A 24,214-nucleotide genomic window follows, 5' to 3' on the forward strand; every position below is an offset into this window, starting at 1 on the left:
TGCTCCTGTCCAGCAGGGGCCATGGTCGGTGCAGGCCTGTAAAAGTGCGTCCCCGAGTTACAGATCTCTTTGCACCTCCATTTCCTCACCAGAAAAAAAAAAATTAATGCATGGAGATCCCTAGCCAGAGCCTGGAGTAGAGTGTCTAATAAATTGTCATGATGACAGTGGTGAGCAGATAATGGTGTGTGAGCTCCTTGAGGCCAAGGACTGGTCTGAATCCTCTGCACAGAGCAGGGCTTGGGAAGTTTCGCCAGGTTTGCTGAGCAGATGAGGGAGTGACCAGGAGATAAGACGCTGTGGCTGTGGCTTCAGTCAGGGCCATCCGTTAAAACAAACTCTCTGGGGGTCCCTGCCTAGCTTGTTGACCACTGTGTGTTAGGATGGATGCGGGCTGGAGTCTGGTGAGGAGGGGAGCCTGCTCCCTTGTGCTCCCGGTGCACCGGCGTGTCATTAGGCCTTTCCCGCCCTGGGCTTCCACACTCGCTCAGGGTACCCTCCTTGGCCCCTTCCTTGAGACACTCCCACTTGGTCCTTTGAGAGCCGGCTCAAGGGTTCTTCTCAGTGATGTCCTCTTTGATCCCCAGGGTGAACCTGTGATCTGTTAGAGCGTGTGTCCCTTGGGTATCTACTTACTGGCTGTTCTCCCCACTACACTGCATGACCCTGGAAGGCAGGGTTGTGTCGTTTTTGACTCTGGATGCCCAGAACTGGTCTACCAGTAGGCTCAGTGGATGGGCGACAAGTGAATGAATGAACAGCTGAGCGACATGTGGCTGTTACCCACTAGTGACAGCCCCAAGCTTAGAAGTCATCCTTGGTTCCCCTTTTTTTCTCCCCTCACATGTGGTCCATCACCAGGTCTTGTCTGTTTCATTCCAGAACCCCTCCCAGATCCATCCCCCATCCCTGTGGCCAGCAGTCCATGCCTCCGTCCTCTCTTACCCCTGCTGCCTCCAAGGCTCCGACTTCGTCTCTCTTCATCCAGTTCTATGCCCAGCAGCCAAAGTGACCTCAAAAACAGTTAAGGTCAGATCCTGTCACTCGCCTGCCCAAAGTCCTCCGGTACAGCAGAGGGTTCCCACTGCACTCCAGACGAAACACACACACTCTGCACGGCATGCAAGGCCCTTCATGCTCTGGCCCCAGCCTGGCTGTCTGCTCCCTTCTGCCCGCGTGGTTCCATCTGCCTCCATCATAGGTCTGCTAAGCTCAGGTGCTTCTTGGGGTCTTTGCACTTGCTGTGCCCTCTGCAAAGAACACACGGTGGTTTTTATGGACTGACTCCTTCCCAAGCTTTCAGTTCAAATCTCACATCCTCGGAGTGTCCTTCTGTGATGACCTGGCAAATACTATCTTCCACCCTATTTTAGTTTTTTGAGATATTTCTCAGTATCTGAAGTTATCTTCTTTGTATCCTTGTGTGTATTTTCTGACTTCTACACTGGAATGTAAGTTCTGTGGGAGCAGGGCCTGCTCGCTTCATGTACCCAGTGCCTGGAACAGGGCCTCTGGACCAGGCATCATTGAATTTTTTTTTTTTTTAAAGATTTTATTTATTTATTTGACAGAGAGACAGCCAGCGAGAGAGGGAACATGAGCAGGGGGGAGTGGGAGAGGAAGAAGCAGGCTCATAGCAGAGGAGCCTGATGTGGGGCTCGATCCCATAACGCCGGGATCACGCCCTGAGCCGAAGGCAGACGCTTAACCACTGTGCCACCCAGGCGCCCCCAGGCATCATTGAATTTTGATGGGAAAATACGACATCTTTATTTTCACCAACTTCTAACTGAAATTTAGCATTTCCCTCAGTTACTAATATAGACAGTAATAATAATAGTACTTGGGACTTTGTCACCAATAAAAATCACAGGTATTTTCATATCACTTAACAGTCATTGGCCTCTTAGAATATCCGTGCTCATAACTACTTTCAAATTATGGTAGTTATTAAACCTGCCAACAGATCTTGTTATTTAATGCAACAATAAAAAATATATATATATATTCCCTTACATGAAGAAATATACATTATCATGTTATAAAGTATTTAAAAATAGTTTAATAACTGTATTTTAATATAATTGGTTTCCTGGGTAATCCCGTGTAATTGGTTTCCTATGTAATTTTATTTTATGTATGTAAAAACATTCCTGTGTGGAGGGACCTAGAGGGTTCACTAGGCTGCCAAAAGGGTCCAAGGCACAAAAATCGTTAGAAACTCCTAGCTAGAATGATTCCCGCATGAAGTAGGAGCTTGATGAGGGAATGAACATGCGTATGTTTCCCCGTTCAGATGAGCCCCCTGTGTTTTCAGGGTCAGGTTTCTGGTGGCTTGGCATGAACTTGGTGTTTAGGAAGTAGCCCTGGTCAAGGTCTTTTGGAAAGGCACTCTAACTACCAGCCGCTGAAAAAGAGGCATCGACCACAGAGCCCCAGGGTGGGAGCCGGGTCCGCTGCTCTCCTTTTCTTTCAGACACAGACTCTGCCTTCAGCTTCCCCGTGCATCTGCTCCCCTCACACCCTGGCCGACTCTCCCTGCACCAGGCAGGATCTGGCCACCCCCTAGAAGCGAGGACACAGTGCCTCAGGTTGGCTGACCAGCAGAGACTGGTGTCTCAGGAGAATCAACTGGCCACTCTGGTCCAGTCAGTCTGGCCTGGGAGGGGTGGTCGCCGTCATCAGGGGCCCTCCCGTGGGGTGCAGGAGCAGGTCTCAGGGAGGGGCCTGGGCCAGGCTGACTCCCTAAATGGGAGAGTGGTCCCTAATGAGGAGCTGGGGACTGAAGGTGGATGGGTGAGGGTTTCTCTGGGCCCCGGAAAGGATACTCTGTTCTGCTTGGTCCTGTCGTTTCTTAGCATGTGAAATATCACTTACCTGAGAGTCACTGCCCATAAGTTAGGCTGTTTGTGTCCATGGCAAGACATGCAGGAGTCAGATGTCAAACAAGTGCTCCTTTCCAGCCCAGGCTGCCCGTAGGAAGCATAAGGGGTGCACACTGTGGCTGATATGCTTTGTCTCTAGGGGGGCCAGAGGGGTGTGGGTGGGCAGATCAGGCCTCTTGGAGGAGGAGCCCTGCCCTTAGACACCTGGACTCACACTGCTGGGAACCTCTTTCCTGCAGGGGGGCCTGTGGTTTCACAGCATGATGCTGTGCTTTCTTGAGGTTAATTTTTTGTTCATTATTTTAGGAAAAAAAATAGGTATAAATGAATAGAACTGTAGGATTAGATTAACACTCATAGTAACTAATAACTTTGATTGAGTGCTTGGTCTGGGGCTGGCCTGGGCGGAGTGTTTTACATGCATTTTCTTGCTGGGTCCTCGTGGGCTCTTGGAGGAGACCCAGGCCCAGGCGCTGGTGTCGACCAGGTTTTGAACTCCCTAGCCCCATCACTCAAGTAGCAGTCAGTTACATCACCTCTCAGAGCCTCAGTTTCTAGGAGTAGAAGCATCTCCCCTTTATGGGGTTGTTGTGAAGATGAAATGAGCTAGAAATGTAGCACCTAGCCCAGCTTTGCACAGCTGCTGTGCCCTGGGTGTGCTGCTGGTGGTGTGTGAACAGGGGCACCTAAGTGCACCCCACCCCCAACGATGCTGGAGAAATGGGCAGAGCTGGCGGTGTCCTTCAGATGCAGGAGTGAGCCAATGACCAGTCATGGAAGAGAGTGTGAGAATAAAATGTGGCACCTATGTTGAAGGGTCATGTGACTTGAGAATTTATGGTGTCAGGCAACTGGGGAGAGCCAAGGTCTTTGGTTGGGGCCAGGCTGAGCAGATTGGGCTCCGTGTTGGGTTCCCCTTGGTGAAAACCCGCAGAGTGCCAGGCATACCCTGAAAGGAGTGAAGCCCACCTCAGCCTGGAACAGGAGCAAGTTGGATCCACAAGGAACATCAGGCTGGCTATCTCCTATGCCCTCCTGCCGTGGGGACGCGCTTGGGTCAGTCACTTCAGTCTGGCTTGAGCTGATCTGAGCATGGTCCATCCAACAAGCTGGTGGCTTCTGGCATCGAGCGCCTGGCTGGGTTGGCCCCGACTCCCAGTGCACACGAGCTGGTGTGTCTGGTCTGAGACAGCTCTGCAGCTTGAGCCAGTCTCATGCTGCTGCTTTGAGCTCTTGAGCTGGCCTTACTTTCAGCCTCAGTTTCTGGATTCCCTGCTTTGAAGTCTCTGAGTTTCTCATCGGCTGTCTGTTGGAGGGTTCCATCCATCTAACTCCTGGGAGGCCTTCCCGTTGCTCCAGAGGCTGGTTCCCCTCCTTGCGGTCCTATCTCTTCTGCAGTGGAAATTCCTCAAAGTTTTTTGCTTATTAATAACCCTTCTCTCTTGTCATGTGCTAATGTAGTTTGTTTCTGCTATTTTAATATTTCTTGGATTATTTTAATATTTAAAATATTTCTTAGATGTGGAAGGGGACAGTTAAACATGGGAGTTCAGGTCGCCACCATGAAACCGAGGTGGTGGCTGCTGCTTTCACTGTAGTGTAATTTACATACTGTAAAATTCACCCATTCAAAGTGTACGCTTCTGTGACTTCTGGCGAATTTACGGAGCTGTGGGACTGTCACAGTGATCCAGTTTTAGAACGTTTCCGTCACCTCAGAAAAATCCCTTGTGCCCATTTGCAGACCGTCCTGCCTCCACCCCAGCCGACCACTGATGTGCTCCTGTCCCTGTGAATTTGCCTTTTTTGGACATTTCATAAAAATGGCACCCTACAGTACGGTCTTTGGGGCCTGACCTCTTTCACTTAGTGTAATGTTTTCGAGGTTTATTCATGTTATAGTTTTTATCAGTATTTCATTTTCTTGCTGCTGAGTAATATTCCGCCGTATGGACACGTAACATTGTTGATCCCGTATGGACACGTAACATTGTTGATCCCGTATGGACACGCAACATTGTTGATCCCGTATGGACACACAACATTGTTGATCCCGTATGGACACGTAACATTGTTGATCCCGTATGGACACGTAACATTGTTGATCCCGTATGGACATATAACATTGTTGATCCATTCAGCAGTTGAGGAGCGTTTAGATTGTTTCCAACTTTTGGCTCTGATGAATAATTCACGTCTGTGTCTTTGTGCGGAAATATGCTTTCATTTATTTTAAGTCACTTATTTTAAGGTGGCTACTAGGAGCAGAATTGCTGGTCATTTGGTAAGTGTATGTTTAACTTTTGAAGAAACTACCAAACTATTTTCCAAAGGAGCTGTACCTTTCGCCTCCCTACCAGCAATGTATGAGGGCTCTGTTTCTCCACATCCTTGCCAACACTTGGTGTTGTCTTTTTCATTATAGCCGTCCTAGCGGGTGTGAGGTGGTAGCTCACTGTGGTTTTGCTTTGCCTTTCCCTGGGGCATTTCCCTTCCCCATTCCTAGGCCTTCTTTCACTGAAGGCCTCTTCCTATCTTTTGTGCAGCTGCCTTCCCAACCTGCCCCAGCCACAGGCTCCGGGTCCTGGGTAACCGTGGACATGGCTTCTCCAAGGACAGAAATGATTGACGTATGAGTGTTTCCAACCCGTCCCCTTTCCCTGCTTGTGAAAGAGGAGTTTGGCCTCTGAGGAAAAACTTAGCGGACCTGTGCTTTTTCCCCCCCTTTCTTTCTTTTTCAGTATGAAAATGATTGAGCATTCAGAAGAGTTGAGAGACTAGTGCAGTGAACTCCAGTCGGTGGATGTCAGTTGTTAGCATTGTGACGTGGTTGCTTCAACTCGACCTCAGTGTATTTTGCGGATTGATTTGAAACTAAGTCATAAGCTAACTTTAGTTCTGAATTCTGTTCTGTGCGTCACCCAGGTAGACTTTCTCCTATTTAACCTCCTACTGTTGCTGTCACACCCCAGAAAATGAATGGTAATTCGATATCATCTAAATGTCCATATCCATCTGTCCCCAGTTGGCCCCCAAATGTCACTTAGAGCTCAGACTGTTTCTTCTCAGTGTCTGGGGGAAGAAAGGAGGGAAGGTGGATGGCTCACAGGCTGTCGCTGAGGAGGACACGGCTCACGGAAGCCTTTGGAGCGGCTGTGAGGGAACAGCCATCGTGGCTTTGGAGCCGTGCGTGGCCGGAGCCTGTGGCGCTCTGATGTTACTTCTCGGGTGTTTGACTCTGTCCTGTCTGGCACGCTGCTCCACCGTGGGCCCTGTGACTGAGGCTCCAGCAAGATCACAGGCAGGGCGGAGATCTTCTCCGTCTCCCTCCAGACTGTTTTCCCCAGTGGGCTTTGGGTGAGATCTTGTCCTCAGGGTGGATTTTCTTTCTGGCACCGCGGATTCGGCGTATATCCCAGATTAAGTTCATCGTCATCTTCCACAAATCTGCTGTACCACCTCTGTTCCTTCCCTTGAGGAGGGACGCACCATCCTTCTGGCACTCAGGCCAGACACCATTCACCCTCAGCTCGTTCTTGCCGTCCCCCTTCCCCATCAGTTTCTGCCCCTGCTGTTTCCCATTCCGTCTCCTTCTCTCTGACTTCACTGTGACAACCTTACTTAGCGCAGAAGACCTTCAGCTCTGGCCTGCGTCGTTGCAGTTGGCTTCCAGCCGGGTCCTCTACCTTCTTTTCTTACCTGTTACATCCTCCCTACTCTCCCGGTCACTTTCCTGCTGAAAAGTAGGGGGCAGCTACAGTTCCATGATGTTCAGTGACGTGATAAACGCTCTGCTAGAGGTATGTACATCTTGGCAGGAGAGCGTCTGGTTCTGGTTCGAGTGGTCCGGGAGCGATACTCAGAAGAAATGACATTTGAGCAGGGCCGTGAATGATGATGGGCTCAGGGGACGGTGCGAGTGAAGGCACCAAAGCATGAGTTACTTACCCTCCCCGTGCCTCAGATTGCTCACATGTATATGGGTGTCAGAGGACCTGCCCAAGGCTGTTGTGAGGGTCCGTTGAGTTACTGTTTGTCAAGTACACGGCACACGCTGAGCACTGTGCAAGTATTAGCTGTTACCACCTTGTTACTGATGAAGCGGTTGAGTGCACGGGGAGACACGGTGAATTCGTTTGTCTTCTTTACCTGCTTTCATTTAAAACAAAGGTCACGGGGCGCCTGGGTGGCTCATTTGGTTAAGCGTCTGCCTCCAGATCGGGTCATGATCCCAGGGTCCTGGGATTGAGCCCCGTGTTGGGCTCCCTGCTCCACAGCGAGTCTGCTTCTCCCTCTGCCCCTCCCCCTGCTCATGTGCGTTCTCTCTCCCTCCGTTTGTCAAATAAATAAATAACTAAAATCTTTAAAAAAAAAAAGTAGGGGGCGCCTGGGTGGCTCAGTCATTAAGCGTCTGCCTTCGGCTCAGGGCGTGATCCCGGCGTTATGGGATCGAGTCCCACATCGGGCTCCTCCGCTGGGAGCCTGCTTCTTCCTCTCCCACTCCCCTGCTGTGTTCCCTCTCTAGCTGGCTGTCTCTCTGTCACATAAATAAATAAAATCTTTAAAAAAAAAAAAAAGTAAAGTTCTTCTCTGGGGTCTTCTGCTCTAGTCTAGCACAGCATTCCAGCCCCCGCCCCCGGGTGGGATTAAGTTGCATTTGAAGCTGGTTTTCATGAGCCCCCTTGCCTTGCAGGACTTCTCCAGACAGGTTATGTCACCCACGGAGGCTGCCCTGAAGCTCCCTGCGGCCCGGAGACTATGTACAAGAGGAATGGTCTGATGGCTAGCGTGTTGGTCACCTCCGCCACTCCACAGGTACAGGGGCTGTGAGAATTGGGACAGTGGGTGGGGGTAGGGGAGGTCCTTTCAGCGGACCCAGGCCCCAGCTGAGTTGTGGACAGCAAGGCAGCAAGGCTCCATGAATAAGGCCATTGTTAGCGTGCCTGAGGCCTTTGGCCACACCCGGCGTGAGATTTGGGAGGCAGTCAGCCCTGAGGATCAGTACATTTTCTGCAGCCGTTCTCTTCAAAGGAAAACAAACACCTGCCCAGTCCAGTTGTAGCAAGTGCCACATTCCATTTTGGTGGCAAGATGGGATCAGACCTTTCCCAAGAAAAGCTGCTGCTGATTATAAATAAGTCCCACATTCCAGAATGAAGTCAGACAGAAGTGATTCCAACTGGCCCTGTGTTCTTGTTTACCTTGCTCAGTAGGACATGGCTGTAAGGACTGGTGGTCTGAGAGTGGCCTGGGCTAGGGCCCCTGCCCCAGGGTTTGGGGTTGTGGGGGTTTGTTTTCCAAGTGCAGTGATGGAACAGAGGCATGCAAGAGGCGTGGGTGTCCTCAGGCCCAGGGATGCCACCTTGCCGAATGTGTAGTGCCTGGTCCCGTGACAGACTGGCGAGGGAACGCTCAATCCCTCACAGTTGAGCCGGGCTTTTGAAATGATCCTGTGTGATTGGCTAGAAATTCACAGGAACTTATTCATGTCTTATAAACCTTTAAAAAATTCCTTATTTTGATCTCTGCTTCTGAAAACAGACTTGTGAGTACCTTTTAAAATTCCTCAGTGGTGCCAGTATAGGTTTAAATGAAGTCACTGCCTCATCGTCACCACCACCACTAATGTATTTGGGGCAACACTGGATTAAGTAAGGCCTCTTGTATGAGCGCGTGTGTCTGGGGCAGATGCGATGGGGTGTTACGGGAAAGTTATGAAACCTGAAATCCCAGGATGGACTCTTCGGTAACTGGAGGAATGAGACTTCTATTTTCATTTACCATTTACTCTCCATTTAGAGTAAAGCTTCTTTCTTTTCTGATCTGTGTGTGTGTGTGTATGCACATGTACACATATACTGTACATATGTTCTCTGTGTGTTCATGCATATGTGTATCTGGAGCATGGTAATACTCACATAGTTGTTGAAGGAAAGAACACATGTGTAATTGCAGTACTCAGTAAATTCTGGTGGTTGAATAACACCACACACACACCCACCCCCATAATTCAGCGCGTCCTGTCGGCCGGGCCCTTGTCTTGCATGTTCCATGGGTGCCATCCCACTAATCCTCACAGTAGCCCGATCAGGTATGTACTATTGCTTCACCCCCAGTTTATAGATGGGGAAACTAAGGCAGGAAGAGGTGAATAAACTGGCTTAAGTCACACAGCTGGCCGTGGGTGGGGATTCACAGCCAGGCCCCTGTGACGCTCAAGCCAGTGCTCTTAACCCTGATGACACTACGCTGAGGAAAACCACCCTGTCACCTGACGTGGTCACTTTCTGGAAGGCGGGTGTGGAAGTGCAGAGTGACTTCTAGGTATTTGCCTGCTTGGAGTCTGTGCATAAGACTGAGGGGCACGACAGACTGCCAATTTCAGAGGCATTCGTCTTAGCTACATCTCAAAAGTTTAGCTCAGATTCTCCTCAGGGGAGAATGTCCCATCGTTCAGGGAACTTCTAAAATAGCCATGGCTGAGCCCGCCCAGGCCCCTTGAGTCAGTGTCTCCTGGCGGGGGTGGGGGTGGGGGTGCGGGGAGTTCTGCCCGCCGCTTTGTTAGCCCCGTTGTCTATAACCTGTACCACAGCCCAGGGGAGGAGGTGTCACTGTTACCGTTTTCCAGAGAGCTGAGCCGGTCAGGTGAAGTAGCCTGTGTGAGGTCAGGCAGCAGCTGGTGTGGAGTTGGCACTTCCACCAGGCATGACTTCAGAGCTCTTAACCACCATGATGTGCTGCTGCTTCAGATCGTCTTAGAGTTTTGGGTATAGCAGCCTCATTCGTAAAACCTTTCAATGACACAGGCCTCCTGAAATCTACAGGTTTGAGTTTCCACTCCTCCTTTTAACCTCACATTCTCAGTTGTTGACTGTTGGTTTCCCTCACTGGCCTAAAAACACTCTAGTTTCCAGTAAGATTGCGAAGTTTTTCCAGATATAGCCATTTTGGAAAGAGTGAAATAAAGAAGAATTAATAAAAGCATGTTCTCTAAATCCCGGTCCAAGATACTGAGGTTAATGGAAACCACAAAATCCCTCTTCATGGGTCGAGACGAATAAAACCATTTATGAACAGGGCACAAGTTTTGGGTGGTAAGCTTGATTGGTTCCCCAAAGTAGAATTTGATGAAATTAAATAAAGTCGAAGAGAAGGTATGTTCAACATTCTGGGGTCCCCACGGTGTTGGGTTTCATAAAACTGGCCACATTTGGGGAGTTTTAACTTGCTCTTTTATGGGAGACCCCTTCTGTACATGCAGGGCTCATGGCGTTCTCCGTAATAAGGGGTTCTACTAAATATAACTTTCACGCCCGTCTCCAAAGCCTGTTGGTTACCTCTCACCTCATCAGCAAACTGGCTTTGAATTCCAAATGGCCCATACATGAAATAAGCCTTGAGAGTCAGTTTAACATTTTGTGTAAGAATTTCCTTCAATGACTTCAAGAAAAAAACAGAACAAAACCAAAAAACAAAGGTGAAACCAGGTAATGTTTGAGAGACAGAACAAGACAGACGATTGCCTCAGGCCTCCTAGGTTGTGAAGTCCTGTTCTTTCGAAGGAAGAGTGGGCTATATCTTTTTAACCCACCAGCTACACCACAGGCTGGAAGCAGTTGGGGGCAGTGATCGAGGGTAGGCGTCTGGTGTCAGGTAGACGCGAAACTAGGTTCACCTCCTGGCTCTCCAGTTTCCTGGCTCTGATACCTCGGGGGAGGTGGCATTGCCTCTGCTTCCTTATCTGTAAAGTGGGAATAAAAATAGTGTGTACTCAGTTCTTACGAGAATTAAACAAGAGCGTGCGTATGAAGTACCTAACACGGGGCTTGGAATGGGGCGAAGCAGCGGGCAGTAGGACCTTTTCTCACTGTATGCTGCTGTCACTCTTGCATCATCGATCTGGGTGTGGGAGTCAGCCCGACAGCTCAGGCGGCCCCTCTCTGCCTGTCTCCGCAGGGCAGCAGCAGCTCAGACTCTCTGGAGGGCCAGAGCTGCGACTATGCCAGCAAGAGCTACGATGCCGTCGTCTTCGATGTCTTGAAAGTGAGTCCCGAGGAGTTTGCTGTAAGTAATGGAACTGATGTGAGTGTCTGGGCACCAAAACGGGGTGCGATGGGGGGGATGGCAAAAACAACCCATATACCCAGTAGTAGGGACTGTGAGATTTAATATTCTTTGTGAAATACTAAGCCGCATTAAAAAGACTGCCATCAATCTAGAATTAACCACCTTGGAAGTCATGCACAGTCTATACAAATAGTAAGTGAAAGGAGCAAGTTCCAGCACCATTAATAGAGGACAGTGTCATTTTAAAAAGCACGTGCAATGCACGCATATTTCTATTTGCCGAGGAAGAGGTCTAGATTTGTAGGTTATGTATTCATTATATTTGATTATAAATAGCCAACATTATTTACTCTAACTTCTGGTTGTAGGATTCTAGTTAATTGGAATTTAATTTTTCTTCTTTCTGGTTCTTTTTGTTTCCTTTCTACATTTTTACAATGACTTTTCTATGGAAGAAGATAGTATTTTGTAATAATAAATGTTTTAAAAATTGTTTTTTCTCCAGCCAGTGTGTTTCTGCTCGTCTGACTGAGGGCTGTCCTTGTGGCGCAGGTGCAGAGTTGGCTTCTCGTTTGCCATGACTTAGTTTCTTCCTTTTGCGCTTTGAGGGTGGAGGAGGAGTATATTGCCTCTGGGGTGACCTGGAGCCTGACTGCAAGCACTGTTGCAGGGCTGTCATTCTCTGCAGCACCACTGACCTAATTCCTGCCACGCCCACTTCCGCCCTGTCCCCTTTGCTATAACAGGTTTCACGCCCTCCAGGGTGCTGGGGGAGCTGACTGGGCCGCATCTCAGCCTTTTGCCGTTGCCGGCCCCCACATTTATTTTGTGCCATGCTGAGCCTGGCATCACCTCCTTCAGTGTAGCCAAAGGATCATTTAAAAACCTGTGTAAAGCTCTCTAGTAGCTGCCTCGTATGAGAATGAGAATCTGCATTCCTCCCAAGGCCTCCAGGGCCCCCTGTGGTCTGGCCGAGTCTCCTCTCCTGCTCCCATCTCTGTGCTCCCCAGCTATACCTTGGCTCCTTCTTTTAATCCAGATTCACCCAGAGTCCCCCTGCCACAGGGCCCTGTCCTTCTCTTCCTTCACTCCTACTGGCTCTTCTCCATATATCTCTGTCCCTGGGCTAAAGTGGCATCTCTCCATCACTCTCTTTTTCCCTACCCTGCGCCAGTTTCTTCATATTTCTTATTACTTCCCAGCATTACATTGTATAATAATATTTTTTTGTGATGTATCTCCTCTGGAACAGAAACTCTTCAAGGACAGGAGCTTTATCTGACTTGTTCATTGCTTTTTTCTGCAGTGCCCAGAATGGTGCCTAGCTCATAGTAGGTACTCAGTGAATACATGTAGACTGAAAGAATTCAGCCTTCAGAATAACCCAATGAAGCAGATTGTTAGCTCCTGATTTTCTAATAAAGAAGTGAAGAATCTAAGAGATTAATTTTTTTTGCCTCGATCATATAGCCAGGTATGGGCCGAGCCAGGTCTACAACCTTCATCTCCTGATTACTCACCTAATGCTGGATGTAAAATTAAGGGCAGCTCCCATTTTGAACACCTGCCATGTCTAGGGTTTTTTTGTCTTTTTTTTAATTTTTTTTTTTAAGAGAGTTGTCTTTTTTTTTTTTCTTTTAAGACTTTGTCACAGAGAGAGAGCAAGTGACTGCACTTACAAGCAGGGGGAGCGGCAGGCAGAGGGAGAAGCAAGGAGCCCAACGTGGGACTCAATACCAGGACCCTGGGATCATGACCTGAGCGGAAGGCAGACGCTTAGTTGACTTAGCCACCCAGGCGTCTCCCATGTCTAGGTCTTACGCTAAGTGCTTTACATGCATTATCTAATTTTCTTCTCACATCAGCCTGGTACATTAGGTATATTTATTATTCCCAGTATACTGATGAGCAAGTCAGTGCTTAAAGAGGAAAATCATTTCTTCACACAGAGAGTAAGTGGCACTATCTGGGATTGAAAACCAGGGCTGGCATTCTAGACCAATACTATCCAACAGGAATATAATCTGAATCACATGTGCAATTTTGTTTAATTAATTTATTATTAAAATTTTTAAATTCCAGTATGGTCAACATATAGGTGTTATATTAGTTTCAAGTGTATGATATAGTGATTCAGTAGTTCCGTGTATTACTTAGTGAGGTCATCATGATAAGTGTACTCTTTAATCCCCTTCGCCTGTTCCTCCCATCCCCCCACCTCTCCTCTGATATCCATCAGATTGTTCTCTATAGTTAAGAGTCTGTTTTTTGCTTTGTCTCTTTTTTCCCTTTGCTCATTTGTTTTGTTTCTTAAATTCCACATATGAATGAAATCGTATGGTATTTGTCTTTCTCTGACTTATTTTGCTTAGCATTATACCCTCTAGATCCATCCATGTTGTTGCAAATGGCAAGATTTTTTTTTTTATGGCTGAATAGTATTCCTTGTATATTTATACCACATGTTCTTTATCCATTCATCTGTTGATGAACACGTGGGCTGTTTCTTTAATTTGGCTATTGTAAATAATGCTGCTATAAACACAGGGGTGCACATATCCTTCCCAATTAGTATTTTTGTATTCTTTGGGTAAATACCCAGTGGTGTGATTACCAGATCGTAGGGTAGTTCTATTTTTAATTTTTTGAGGAACCTCCATTGTCTTCCACAGTGGCTGCATGAGCTTGCATTCCCACCAACAGTGCAGAGGGTTCCTTTTACTCCATGTCCTTGCCAACGCTTGTCATTTCTTGTGTTTTTGATTTTAGCTATTCTGACAGGTGTGAGGTACTATCTCATTGTGGTTTTGATTTGCATTTCCCTGATGATGAGTGATGTTGAACATCTTTTCGTGTGTCTGTCTGTTGACCATCTGGATGTCTTCTTTGGAGGAATGTCTGCTAATGTCTTCTGCTCATTTTTAAATTGGATTGTTTGGTTTTTTGGTGTTGAGTTATATCAGTTCTTTATATATCTTGGATATGAACCCTTTATTGGATATGTCATTTGCAAATATCTTCTCCTATTCAGTAGGTTGTCTTTTAGTTTTGTCGATTGGCTTATTTTTTGCTCTGCAGAAGTTTTTTATTTTGTTGTCGTCCCAGTAGTTTATTTTTGCTTTTGCTTCCTTTGCCTCACAAGACATATCTAGAAAAATGTTGCCATGGCTGATGTCAGACATCTACAGCTAGATCTCCATTCTTCTACTCCCCAGTAGGCCGAAAGCAAAGTAAAAAGCAGTGCTGGAACTTTATCATCAATAGATCATAGACATCTTTCTAGGTCAATATGTATAGATGTAATTCTCTGTTTTTAAAGACTTATTTATTTGAGAGAGCGAGCGAGAGAGCGAGCGAGCAAGTGTATGCATGCACAAGCAAGGGAGGGGCAGAGGGAGGGGGAGAGAAAATTCCAAGCAAAGTCCCCGCTGAGCATGGAGCCCAACTCAGGGCTTGATCTCATGACCCTGAGATCTTGACCTGAGCTGAAATCAAGAGTCAGATGCTCAACTGACTGAGCCACTCAGGAGCCCCTTTAATTCTAATTTTTAATAGCTGCATAATATTCCAGAGTCTGGATATACCATAATTTTTTTTTCAACAGCTCCCTTTTCATGGTGTCCTATGTTGTATCCAGATTTTTGCTTTTGCAAATAATGGTGTAGTAAACATCTATTTTTCTATCTGTATCTGAATGTAGATCTCTATATAAAGTCTTCTTATGTACCAGTGGTCTTCATTGTGTAGGTGTAGGGATTGTTGTGTCAACAGTATGCTCATTTCACTTCTTAGAAGATAATATGAAGTGCAGTGCCTGATCTTGGATCAAGGAAAATTGCTATAAAAAACAATATTGGAATATTTAGCAAATTTTGAATGTGGACTATAATATTAGATGATGCTATTGTAGCAATGATAAATTTCCTAAATGTAATAATTTTATCGTTATATAAGAGCATGATCTTGTTCTTGGCAAATAACATGCTGACGGATTTAGGGGTGAAGAGTCATGATACCTACGTTTTATTTCTGCGTGGTTCCGAAAAAAGTGTGTATGTATAATTATATACATAGAGATAAAGCAGATGAGGCAAGATGTTAATTAGTGAAGCTAGGTGAAAGGTTATAGAATTCATTATACTGTTCTTGCAACTTTTTATAGGTTTGGCTTTTTAAAAAAATCCAAAGTTAAAGAGCTTTTTTAATGGGTTACTGCCAGATTGGTTTCCGAAAAGAACAGAGCAGTTTCTAGTCCTGTCGCTCCTGATGGCACTGACTGACAGACGACAAGTGGCATCTTCCTGTTTAATTTGCATTTCCTTGACTGTGATTCTAAATTTGCCAGACACGTGCTTCCTGTGGCTCTGGGAGTAGAAGTAGGAATGTATCTTTGGAGCTGATTGCCTTTTGTTCCGTGAGCCCTCCTGGCCGTGAGTTGGTGGGGTGATCTAAACGCAAATGTGAAGATATCTTCTGTTATAAAATATGCCACTGATTTGCCAACAGCTGCTTTTGTTTCTTTGTTTGGGGGCTGAGAGCCTTGATATAAGGTTGTGGCTGGGAAGATGGGATTTAGTCACCAGTGTTAGAGAAACACTACTTTCAACATATGCAGAAAACATTTTTTGTTTCCTTTTTGGCTAAGTAGCTTTCATTGATCCACATAGAGCCATCGCTTTCTTTAGGGCCACATTGTGAGGTGCTTCAATAGGTCTCTCCGTTCTGAAGAATTCACCTCAGCAGAAACGTTTTGTAATATGTGGAGTTGAGCCATTTCCCTAAAAAGCCTGGATTTTTAGCAGGCCCTGGACTAGGAGGAAGGAGGAGATGGGAGGAGAAGTTAGGATTAAGGAAGGCATCGCCAGGGCCACTAGTTTCATTGGGCATCCTGTATGATGCTTTATGTCCCAAAATAAGGAGAAGCCATTGAGAGACTTGATGATGAGTGTGCTCCTCAGTCCAGGCATGTGTGCCTCACCGTGGCAGGCTTGCTGATTTCGTTCGTTCATTCATTCGGGCGTTTGTTCGTTCATTGTTTTTACTTAGTTACCACACAGTGTAATGTTAGTTTCAGGTGCACAATGTAGAGATTTAACACTTCCATACAGTGCGCGGTACTCATCGTGACCAGTGCTGCTTGTCGACCAGATGGGCCCACTTCTGTGGAGGCCGCACCACACCTCTAGGAAATGCCCCTTCTCTCCAGGAAGCCGGGGCCTCTCCCCTGCAGGCAGGTCTCCTGAGGCTGAGAGCTGCTGTGAGGGGGGACAGGACCTGACTTCCCTCGAGCCCCCCCGCCCATACCCTCCCTTTCTGGTAGACCTGCTGGCTTTGGAGTGGCCACGCTTCCTGGGAAGGACTGCGCATCAGCGCTTTTACACGTGTGTTTGGCTTTGTGGTAAGACGGCATGAAATTTATAATCTGATGATTTTACCTATGTAGTGACATATTCTTGTTCTGGACTCTGCATCGTTTTTGGTCAGAATTGAGGGGCTAGAAATGGGAGAGAGTCTTCTGAAAACCCTCAGATTGTGTGTTTGCGACCAGCCAATCTATTTTAAGTTTGGTGACTTCTGTTGTTTATTTTGAATAAAACACCTGAATACGTTTTCTGACTTAGGGGCTGAGCAGGGATTAGGATACTCAAAACTTGGACCATCCAAAAAAATGTGAAATGTAAAGCCACTATTTCAATAAATCATTTGGAAATTCAGTAGCAAACCCTAGAAGTGATGGCAGGATGGAGAGGAAGTTTTCTCATTTTCACATTAGCAGACTTTTGGTTCTCGTCCTAAATGACATTGTAAACATCCTGCTAGTTCTCCCGGGTAGGGAGTTAACTTGAGCCGTGGGAGAGATTTCCAAGGCCCTCTGAGCTTTCAGCGTGAATCTCCTGTTTTCACAAGGCCTTTCTGTTCCCCGGGATGGCAGAATTAATCCAAATGTGAGGGGACTTGGCTAGCACTCTCCATGGTTCTGGCAGGAGAAATGCCAGTGTGTTTGTACCGCCTGGCATATAGCTCTGGGCCAGACACACAGACCTGCAGGCCTCCTGGGCCTTAGTTGTCCCTCGACGCCAGATTACGAGGACCAGATCCACCTTGTGCTGACGTCTAGTGCCCCCTTGGGTGGGTAGACCCAGAGGTGGACGGGCTCGGTTGCCAAGTGCTTCTTTATGCCTGGTGCCTTTGCTATCTCTCTGCTGAGCTTCCGTTAGTGCCAGCACTGGCCCGTTGGAGGGGACAGAGAGGCTCTCCACAGAAGCCACCTGCTTATTTCCCTTTCCCGCTCAGCCCTGAGGATGGTACGCTTTGGCCTGCATCCTGTGCTTCTCAGGAATCCAGTGGTCTTGGACCACCTTTAAATTATGCCAAGAGGCAACCACAATTCTATACCTTAGCCCTGGATTGTGGTTACACTTGACATACTGTGTGTGTTGCCATTTTTCCAATGTATTCTTGACATGAGGCTTTTTCATGACTATTTGTTGACTCAAGTAACAACCTCCTTTAAGAGCAACTTTGATGCTTGAATATTCAAACAAATTAACGGTTCCCTTATTTCTTAGCTCATGTATTGGTCAGGAACCATAAGTTCACATGCCAGTACGAGCCCATCCATGTGACTTCACATATGTATGACATGTAAGTGTAAATATGTAAACACACATGTACACATAGTTGACCCTTGAGCACACAGGTTTGAACTGTGCAGGCCCACTTATATTCAGATTTTTTTTTTATAAATACAGTACTGTAAATGCATTTTCCCTTCCTTATGATTTTTTTAATAACATTTGCTTTTCTCTAGCTTACCTCTTTGTAAAAGTACAGTTTATAATTTATCTAACATACAAAATGTGTTAATCAACTGTTGATGCTATCAGTAAGGCTTCTGGTCAACAGTAGGCTGTTAGCAAAGTTTTTGGGGAGTCAAAAGTTATATTCACATTTTATTTTATTTTTTTAAAGATTTATTTATATTAGAGCAAGAGTGCAGAAGTGAGGGGAGGGGCAGAGGGAGAGAGAGGTAGAGAGAGAAGCAGACTTCCTGCTGAGCATGGAGCCTGATGTGGGACTCGACCTCACAACCCTGAGATCATAACCTGAGCCAAAGTCAAGAGTTGGACGCTTAACTGACTGAGCCACTCAGGCACCCTGATATGCAGATTTTAGGCCATGGAGTGTTGGCATCCCTAACCCCCATGTTGTTCAAGGATCCACGGTATATATATAATCTTTGTGAAAATTCAAGATAGGAGGTGTGGAATGCTTGGCACCTGACAGATGCTCTCTGTCTGTCTGTCTCTGTCTCTGTCTCTCTCTATGCACATGCATAGATGCGCTCTCTCTATATGCATGTCTATATGTATGTATACACACATACGCATATCTAGAGAGAGCACCTGTCAGATGCCAGGCATTCTGCACTTCCTCTCTTGAATTTTCCCAAAGATCCTGTAAGATGGGGATTATTGTCACCATTTCCTAGATATGGCACCTGAGGCTGGGAGAGGTTAAACCATGTGTCAAAGAGCATATTAGCAGTGGTATCCAGACACACACCCAAGCCCTGCTGATTCCAGACCCCCTGTTCGTTCCACTGCATCACATCCTCCCCTTTGACCTATGTGCCACAGGCAGGGTGTCTTCTCAAGTTAGGAGGCATCCAAACACCCTTGGCTCTCCTTTCCCTGGCCTGTCACAGAGGTGTCTCTTAACTGACACCTGGCATCCCGGGTGACGTATGGAGACGGGCAGACCATGTGAAGTCACCTCAGTGGATGCCTTGGCCTGCAAAGATTGTCAGCAATGGTGCTTTCTCTTACTGTCACCCGATGAACAGCTAACCATGGGGACAGCCTTTAACTAGATGTGTGTTTTCTGTATTTACAACATTAGTGCTTCGCAAGCTAGCTGTGGTAAAGGGCCAGTTTTTTTCATTTCCCATCTGTTGAGGACTGATACTTAAAAAAAAAAAAATACAATGCAAACGTTGTGGCAATTTGTTATAAAAGTTCCCAAATGCTTGCTCTCAAGTTCTGTAGTTATCTCATTGTGGGCTGGTGGAATAAATAGTTTGTGGTCCGGCGCTGGTCCACGGCTGCATCTCGAGCAGCACTCTACCGTATAATTTAGAGAAGGCTTAGACTTCAGAAGAAATGTACGATTTCTATAAGCTACAATTTTTTTTAAATTTAAATTTAGAGTAATAGATAGTGTCTCTGTTTACCATTCTGATTTTTAATATTGTGTCTGCAACTTTTTTAAATTACAAAAGTAGTTCATGCTTAAAACAAAAACTCAAATAGTACAAAAATATCCAAACTAAAAATGTTCCCCTTAATCTCAGTCCCACCCCCTAAATGACTATCATCAATTCTTAAATTGAGAGTTTGTCTCACATTAAAGAAAGTAGGGTGTGGGGTCAAGATTTATGAAGGGGGAAGGGATGGGAGAGGCGTTTTAGAAAATTTTTTTTTCTATTCTTTCTTGATTTTTATTTCAAGGGAGAATGTGTTGTTACTCTGTGTAGATTCAAAGGTACCTTTGATTTCCAGTATATTCTAACGCTGATTCTCTTTTGTTGCAGAGCCAGATCACGTTAATGGACATACCTGTGTTTAAAGCCATCCAGCCGGAGGTCTGTACTTTGTCCTTTAAATTGTTGTAAACACTGTGGCTGGGAAGAGATGATTTAGTCAGCCATGTTTGAGCGACTCTTAATTTCTGTCTTGAAGTCTCTATAAACACATTGTTGGCTGAAGTCCCTGTTAAAGAGTGCACCCAAGAGCTTCTCATTCTTGGTGGTGCTCATTCTTTGAACCAGGTGTTTGGGTTCTGCAGAGAATATCACCGTGTCTGGTCCACCCTGGCCGGGCTGGGGTCTGAGCCAGGCCTTCCCACACTGATCCCTTTTCCCAGGCTCCTGCTGTTGAGAATGCTAAGAACGGGATGTGAGGGAACATTTTTCTGGAGAGCTTTCTTTTTGTTGATCCCAAATTCTGGTGGTTGCCTTGTTTCTGATTTCGAAACCAGTTGCCACAACAAAACATATACATACTTACATTAAGAGCATATGTACATTTTTAGAAATAGCATATTCAATAGAGAGAAAAAAGTTGCTTTGGGTCTTTAAAAATATCCTGGAAGTGTTTAGTAGTTGATAACAAGGCTTTCGAGTTGTTTTAGTCGGGGTTCTTTTTTTGTTGGCAAGTAATAGGAATCCATTTCAAAGTAGCTGAATAGGCAGAAGAGGAGTTTATTATGGGGATAAAGGGGCACTTTATGGAATCCGTGAGCGTGGAGTTCCGGTGGCTGGAGAGCCAACTGAGACTCAGGCTGTCTCTTCCTCTTGGCTTTGCTTTTTCCTCTCTTTCGCTCTCCTGCCTTCTTTTTTTTTTTGTTAAAGATTTTATTTATTTATTTGACAGAGATAGAGACAGCCAGCGAGACAGGGAACACAAGCAGGGGGAGTGGGAGAGGAAGAAGCAGGCTCCTAGCGGAGGAGCCTGATGTGGGACCCGATCCCATAACGCCGGGATCACGCCCTGAGCCAGAGGCAGACGCTTAACCGCTGTGCCACCCAGGCGCCCCCGCTCTCCTGCCTTCTTTCCTATCTGTTCACGTGATCCAACCTGGCCTCCCCGAAGGGCTTGCATTTACATGGTCCTTCTTTAGTCCACCTTCCAGACTGAGACCAGTAGCTCTCAGTCCAGCCCTGCTGAGCCACGTGACTGGTGCTGGTTCATGACCTAGGCCAGGACTGTGCGGCCAAGGTGAGCAAGCACAGCTGAGGGGACCCAGTCTGGTGAATGGGGTACACATTTTAGAGAAGAGGGGTGCACATGGGGAGATATGTCAGAAAGTGTCTGCTGCAACCATGGTGTGAATTCCAGAACTCTCTTGACATGCAGCCCTTCCTCTTATAGTATGGTAGCTGTTAAGGCTTTGAGAAAAGCAGCATATTTTAATACAAAGCCAGACAAAGGATCCAGGCCTTCTGAGAGCTGGCATCTAACCTAGTGCAAATTAGGAGGAAACTAGTACTTCTAGCTGTGCTCAGCGTTTATGTGAAGACGTGGCAGTGATTTGTAGTGCTCTGTGTGTGTGTGTGTGTGTGTGTGTGTGCGCGCGTGCACGCATGCTGTGTTCATCAGGTTTGGGGAGCAGAGCTATGTTTGCTTTTTTGAACTGGCTGACTTCCAGTCTTTTACTGTTATCTTCTAACATGAAATTATCCATTCTTTCTAATTAAAAAAAAATAGAACAACTGTCCCTCTTGGAGACTTTCAGGGGAGTATTTTCGTGATGGCTGCCTTCGTTCTCAGCTCAAAGCTATTTGTGATCACGTTCTCTGCTTAGCTTTGATCTGGAGCTGTTTAGACATTTGGATCTTTATTCTCTGTCCTGAGCGTCTGGGAGAGTAGCCCAGCTCGCCGTGAGCCCTGAATCCTGAACCTGCATGTGCCCAGGGAAGCTGGCTGCTCAGGCTGATTGTAGGAGGGACGGTGGTGGGGAGTTCTTCAGAGGCACAGCTAGGGGCAGACCAGGGCTTCTCCCCAGGGCACTGAGGTTCGGAAGGTGCCTCATCCAAGACACATCTTGTTTCCGATTGTGATAAGACATTAAGGTGGAGATGTTTTGCTTTCAAGATTTTCGCTTGGAGCTGTGGGTGTCAAATGTGGCTGCACCTCAGAATTGCCTGGCAGCCTCTGAAACATGGGGTGCCAGACTCCACCCTTGACCATTGAATCTGGATCTCTGGGTCAGGGCCTGGAGCCCAGTCAACCCCATCTTGTAGATGGTTTCCAGGTGATTCTGATACAGAGTGAGGATTAAAAACTAACTCCTTTGAGGTATCTGGAGAAACCCCAAACGTGGATGTCTTGGATCTATGTTAGCTAAAAATGGAAAAGTTTGCTCCAATTCATTGTCGTTGTCAAAACTGTGGTTAAAAGGAGGTTCCTGGGAGCTGCCCCAGCTTTTTTGCTGTTATTGTTGTTAGCAGACTGAAAACCGGAGTTTTTCTTCTTGATGAGGCCTGCCACATTGTGGCTGGACCACCCCAGAGCTGGAGGGACATGCGTAAAGGACAGTTACGAGTTTGATGAGCCTTCCCGGGAAGCAGAGGCCAGCATCTGAGAGCAGGATGGACGCTGTGAGTGACGTGCACGCAGATCAGGAAGCCTGCGGACCATTGCTTTCAGTGCTGCCTGTGCGTCCGAATCAGCTGGGGAGCTCTGTAAAGGCATATAGACAGACGCCTGGGCTCCGTCCTTGGAGATGGTGATCCCAGAGGGTTAGAGAGGGACTGGGAGTCTGTTTCAGTGAGCTGTAGTCACTGTTTTTTTTGATACGTAAATTGTCCTGTCTTTAACCAGTGGGAGCCCTTTCGTGTTACCGCCTGTACCCTTTTAACACCACCCCTTGGTTTGGATGGCTTCCTTGCTCTTTGGCACAGCGAGCTATATCAGTGTTCTGTTGTACAATTCCTGCTGAAGACCTGGAATGGGGTGTGCCTTCGGGGTGCTGGTTTCTTTTACTGGAGATGAATGTTCAGAAACCACAATCTGGGTGAAAGGATACTCATGAGAAGAGGTTGCAGTTGCTTTTAGGCCCTTTTGGTGGACAGGGTAAAGAAATACTTTTTCAAAGGAAAAGTCATGGGGCGCCTGGGTGGCTCAGTTGGTTGAGTGTCTGACTCTTGGTTTCTGCTCGGGTCATGATCTTGGGGTCATGGATTGAGCCCCGTGTCAGGCTGTGTGCTGAGTGTGGAGCCTGCTTGGGATTCTCTCCCTCTCCCTCTGGCCCTGCCTGCTTGTGCTCTTTCTCTAAAAAAAAATAATAATAATAAAAAATAAATAAAAGGAAGTCATGAGTTCGTAATTAGGGTAGGTGGTATTCTTTCTCCACATTCTTCCTTCCCTCCTCATCCTTGTCATGACTTCCCTGTGGGTGGTGTCTGTTTCTCATCCTGCTGACTTTGGACTTGGCCCTGTGCCTTGGGCATAAGTGACAGCATGCACGTGGTGAGTGAGAGGCATGACCAGCCCCCGTGGAACTTCCACCCTTCATGATATATGGGTAGCTCTTGCTTGTTTAGCCTGAATCCCCAAATGAGGATGTCATAGATGACCTGAACTGAACCCAGAGCCTGATTCTAGCCTAACCTGGCCCCGCCCAGTGAGCCGGTGGAGATTGGCGGAACTGCAGCTGTTCTGCTGACCCCTGAGTGTGAAGTGAATACTGCTGTTGTAAGCCGCTGGGGTTTGAGGGTTGCTTGTTACATCACATTATCTTGTTGACACGTGACTGATAAATGTTGATCTTTCCAACGCAAATCTGGCATTACAGTGTTGTGAACTTAATTCCCTTGATTTTCATATGATTTCTTTTACACGGACAGTTTTGGTTTCTAACAACACTCAATAATTACATTTTTGTATTATGTCAGCATATATATGTATACACACACACACACACACACAAGTTTAAAAATAATAATATCGGTATTAAATTAACCAGTAGACTATGGATTACAGTTTAACATTTCTTTGCAGTGTCTGTCTTTAGTACCTTTTCTTCTCGTCTTCCCTCCCTCGTGCCACTTCCACACCCCTGTGGCCCCCCTTCTTGACTTCCCCAGAAGGCTCTTGGAAGCACCAGGGCAGAAGAGGAGGGTTATGCTCACTCGGTTCTGGAGTCCGCCTCCTGAGAGACCCTGTTGAACCCCAGTGCCTGGAGCACAGTGGGTACTCAATATTTGTTGAATGAGGGGAGAAGGAATGAATGGGAGAAGCGCGGGAGCGGAATGTTATCTGGCTGTGTTTAGGCCCTTTGCCGAGGGTGGGGGGTGTACCAGTTAAGGGAACATTATTACCAGGGTGCCTGTTTTGTGGTGGAACCGCTTCCCCCAAAACAAGGGTTTTGCCTGGTGAGCTCAGCCTTTGAAGATTCAAATTTCCAAATGCTGTTGATAACTGAGGGTAGAACTGTGGCTTCTGCTTGTTTCTGCAAGGGAGACCGCAAGAGCATCGTCCCAGGGCTTAGAGGAAGCTTGGCAGACGGTGAGTTAAGGATTGGCAGAGAATAAGGAAAATGGAAGTTAGCAAATAAAGAACCACAACTGCCCTGTTCCCCGGTGACTCTCACAAGTGACCAATTTTATCAAACATTGGTGAGTTAATACAGATATAACTTTGCAGCATAATGGCTCACAGCTGGGTTTAACTTCTACACTGTGGCCCAGAACCCATCAC

The 24,214-nt window shown here is 46.7% G+C and overlaps 1 protein-coding gene across 6 annotated transcripts in view; it reads left to right on the forward strand.

The window, feature by feature from the left end:
- RALGPS1 (Ral GEF with PH domain and SH3 binding motif 1) overlaps window positions 1-24,214 on the forward strand; it is a 252,288-nt gene that overhangs the window by 15,472 nt on the left and 212,602 nt on the right. For 4 of the 6 annotated variants that reach the window (XM_008698750.2, XM_008698752.2, XM_040631910.1 and 1 more), the window contains exons 1-3: window positions 7,419-7,700; window positions 10,842-10,949; window positions 19,546-19,596. In XM_008698750.2, the coding sequence (XP_008696972.1) occupies window positions 7,644-7,700; window positions 10,842-10,949; window positions 19,546-19,596 (216 nt within the window). In that variant the 5' untranslated portion in view covers window positions 7,419-7,643. Of the gene's footprint in view, window positions 1-7,418; window positions 7,701-10,841; window positions 10,950-19,545; window positions 19,597-19,732; window positions 19,734-24,214 lie in introns of those variants that run through there. The other 2 variants (XM_040631912.1, XM_040631909.1) reach the window with 2 other exon arrangements.

The sequence above is a fragment of the Ursus maritimus genome, unplaced genomic scaffold, assembly GCF_017311325.1.
Source record: "Ursus maritimus isolate PB19 unplaced genomic scaffold, ASM1731132v1 scaffold_17, whole genome shotgun sequence".
Lineage (NCBI taxonomy): Eukaryota > Metazoa > Chordata > Mammalia > Carnivora > Ursidae > Ursus > Ursus maritimus.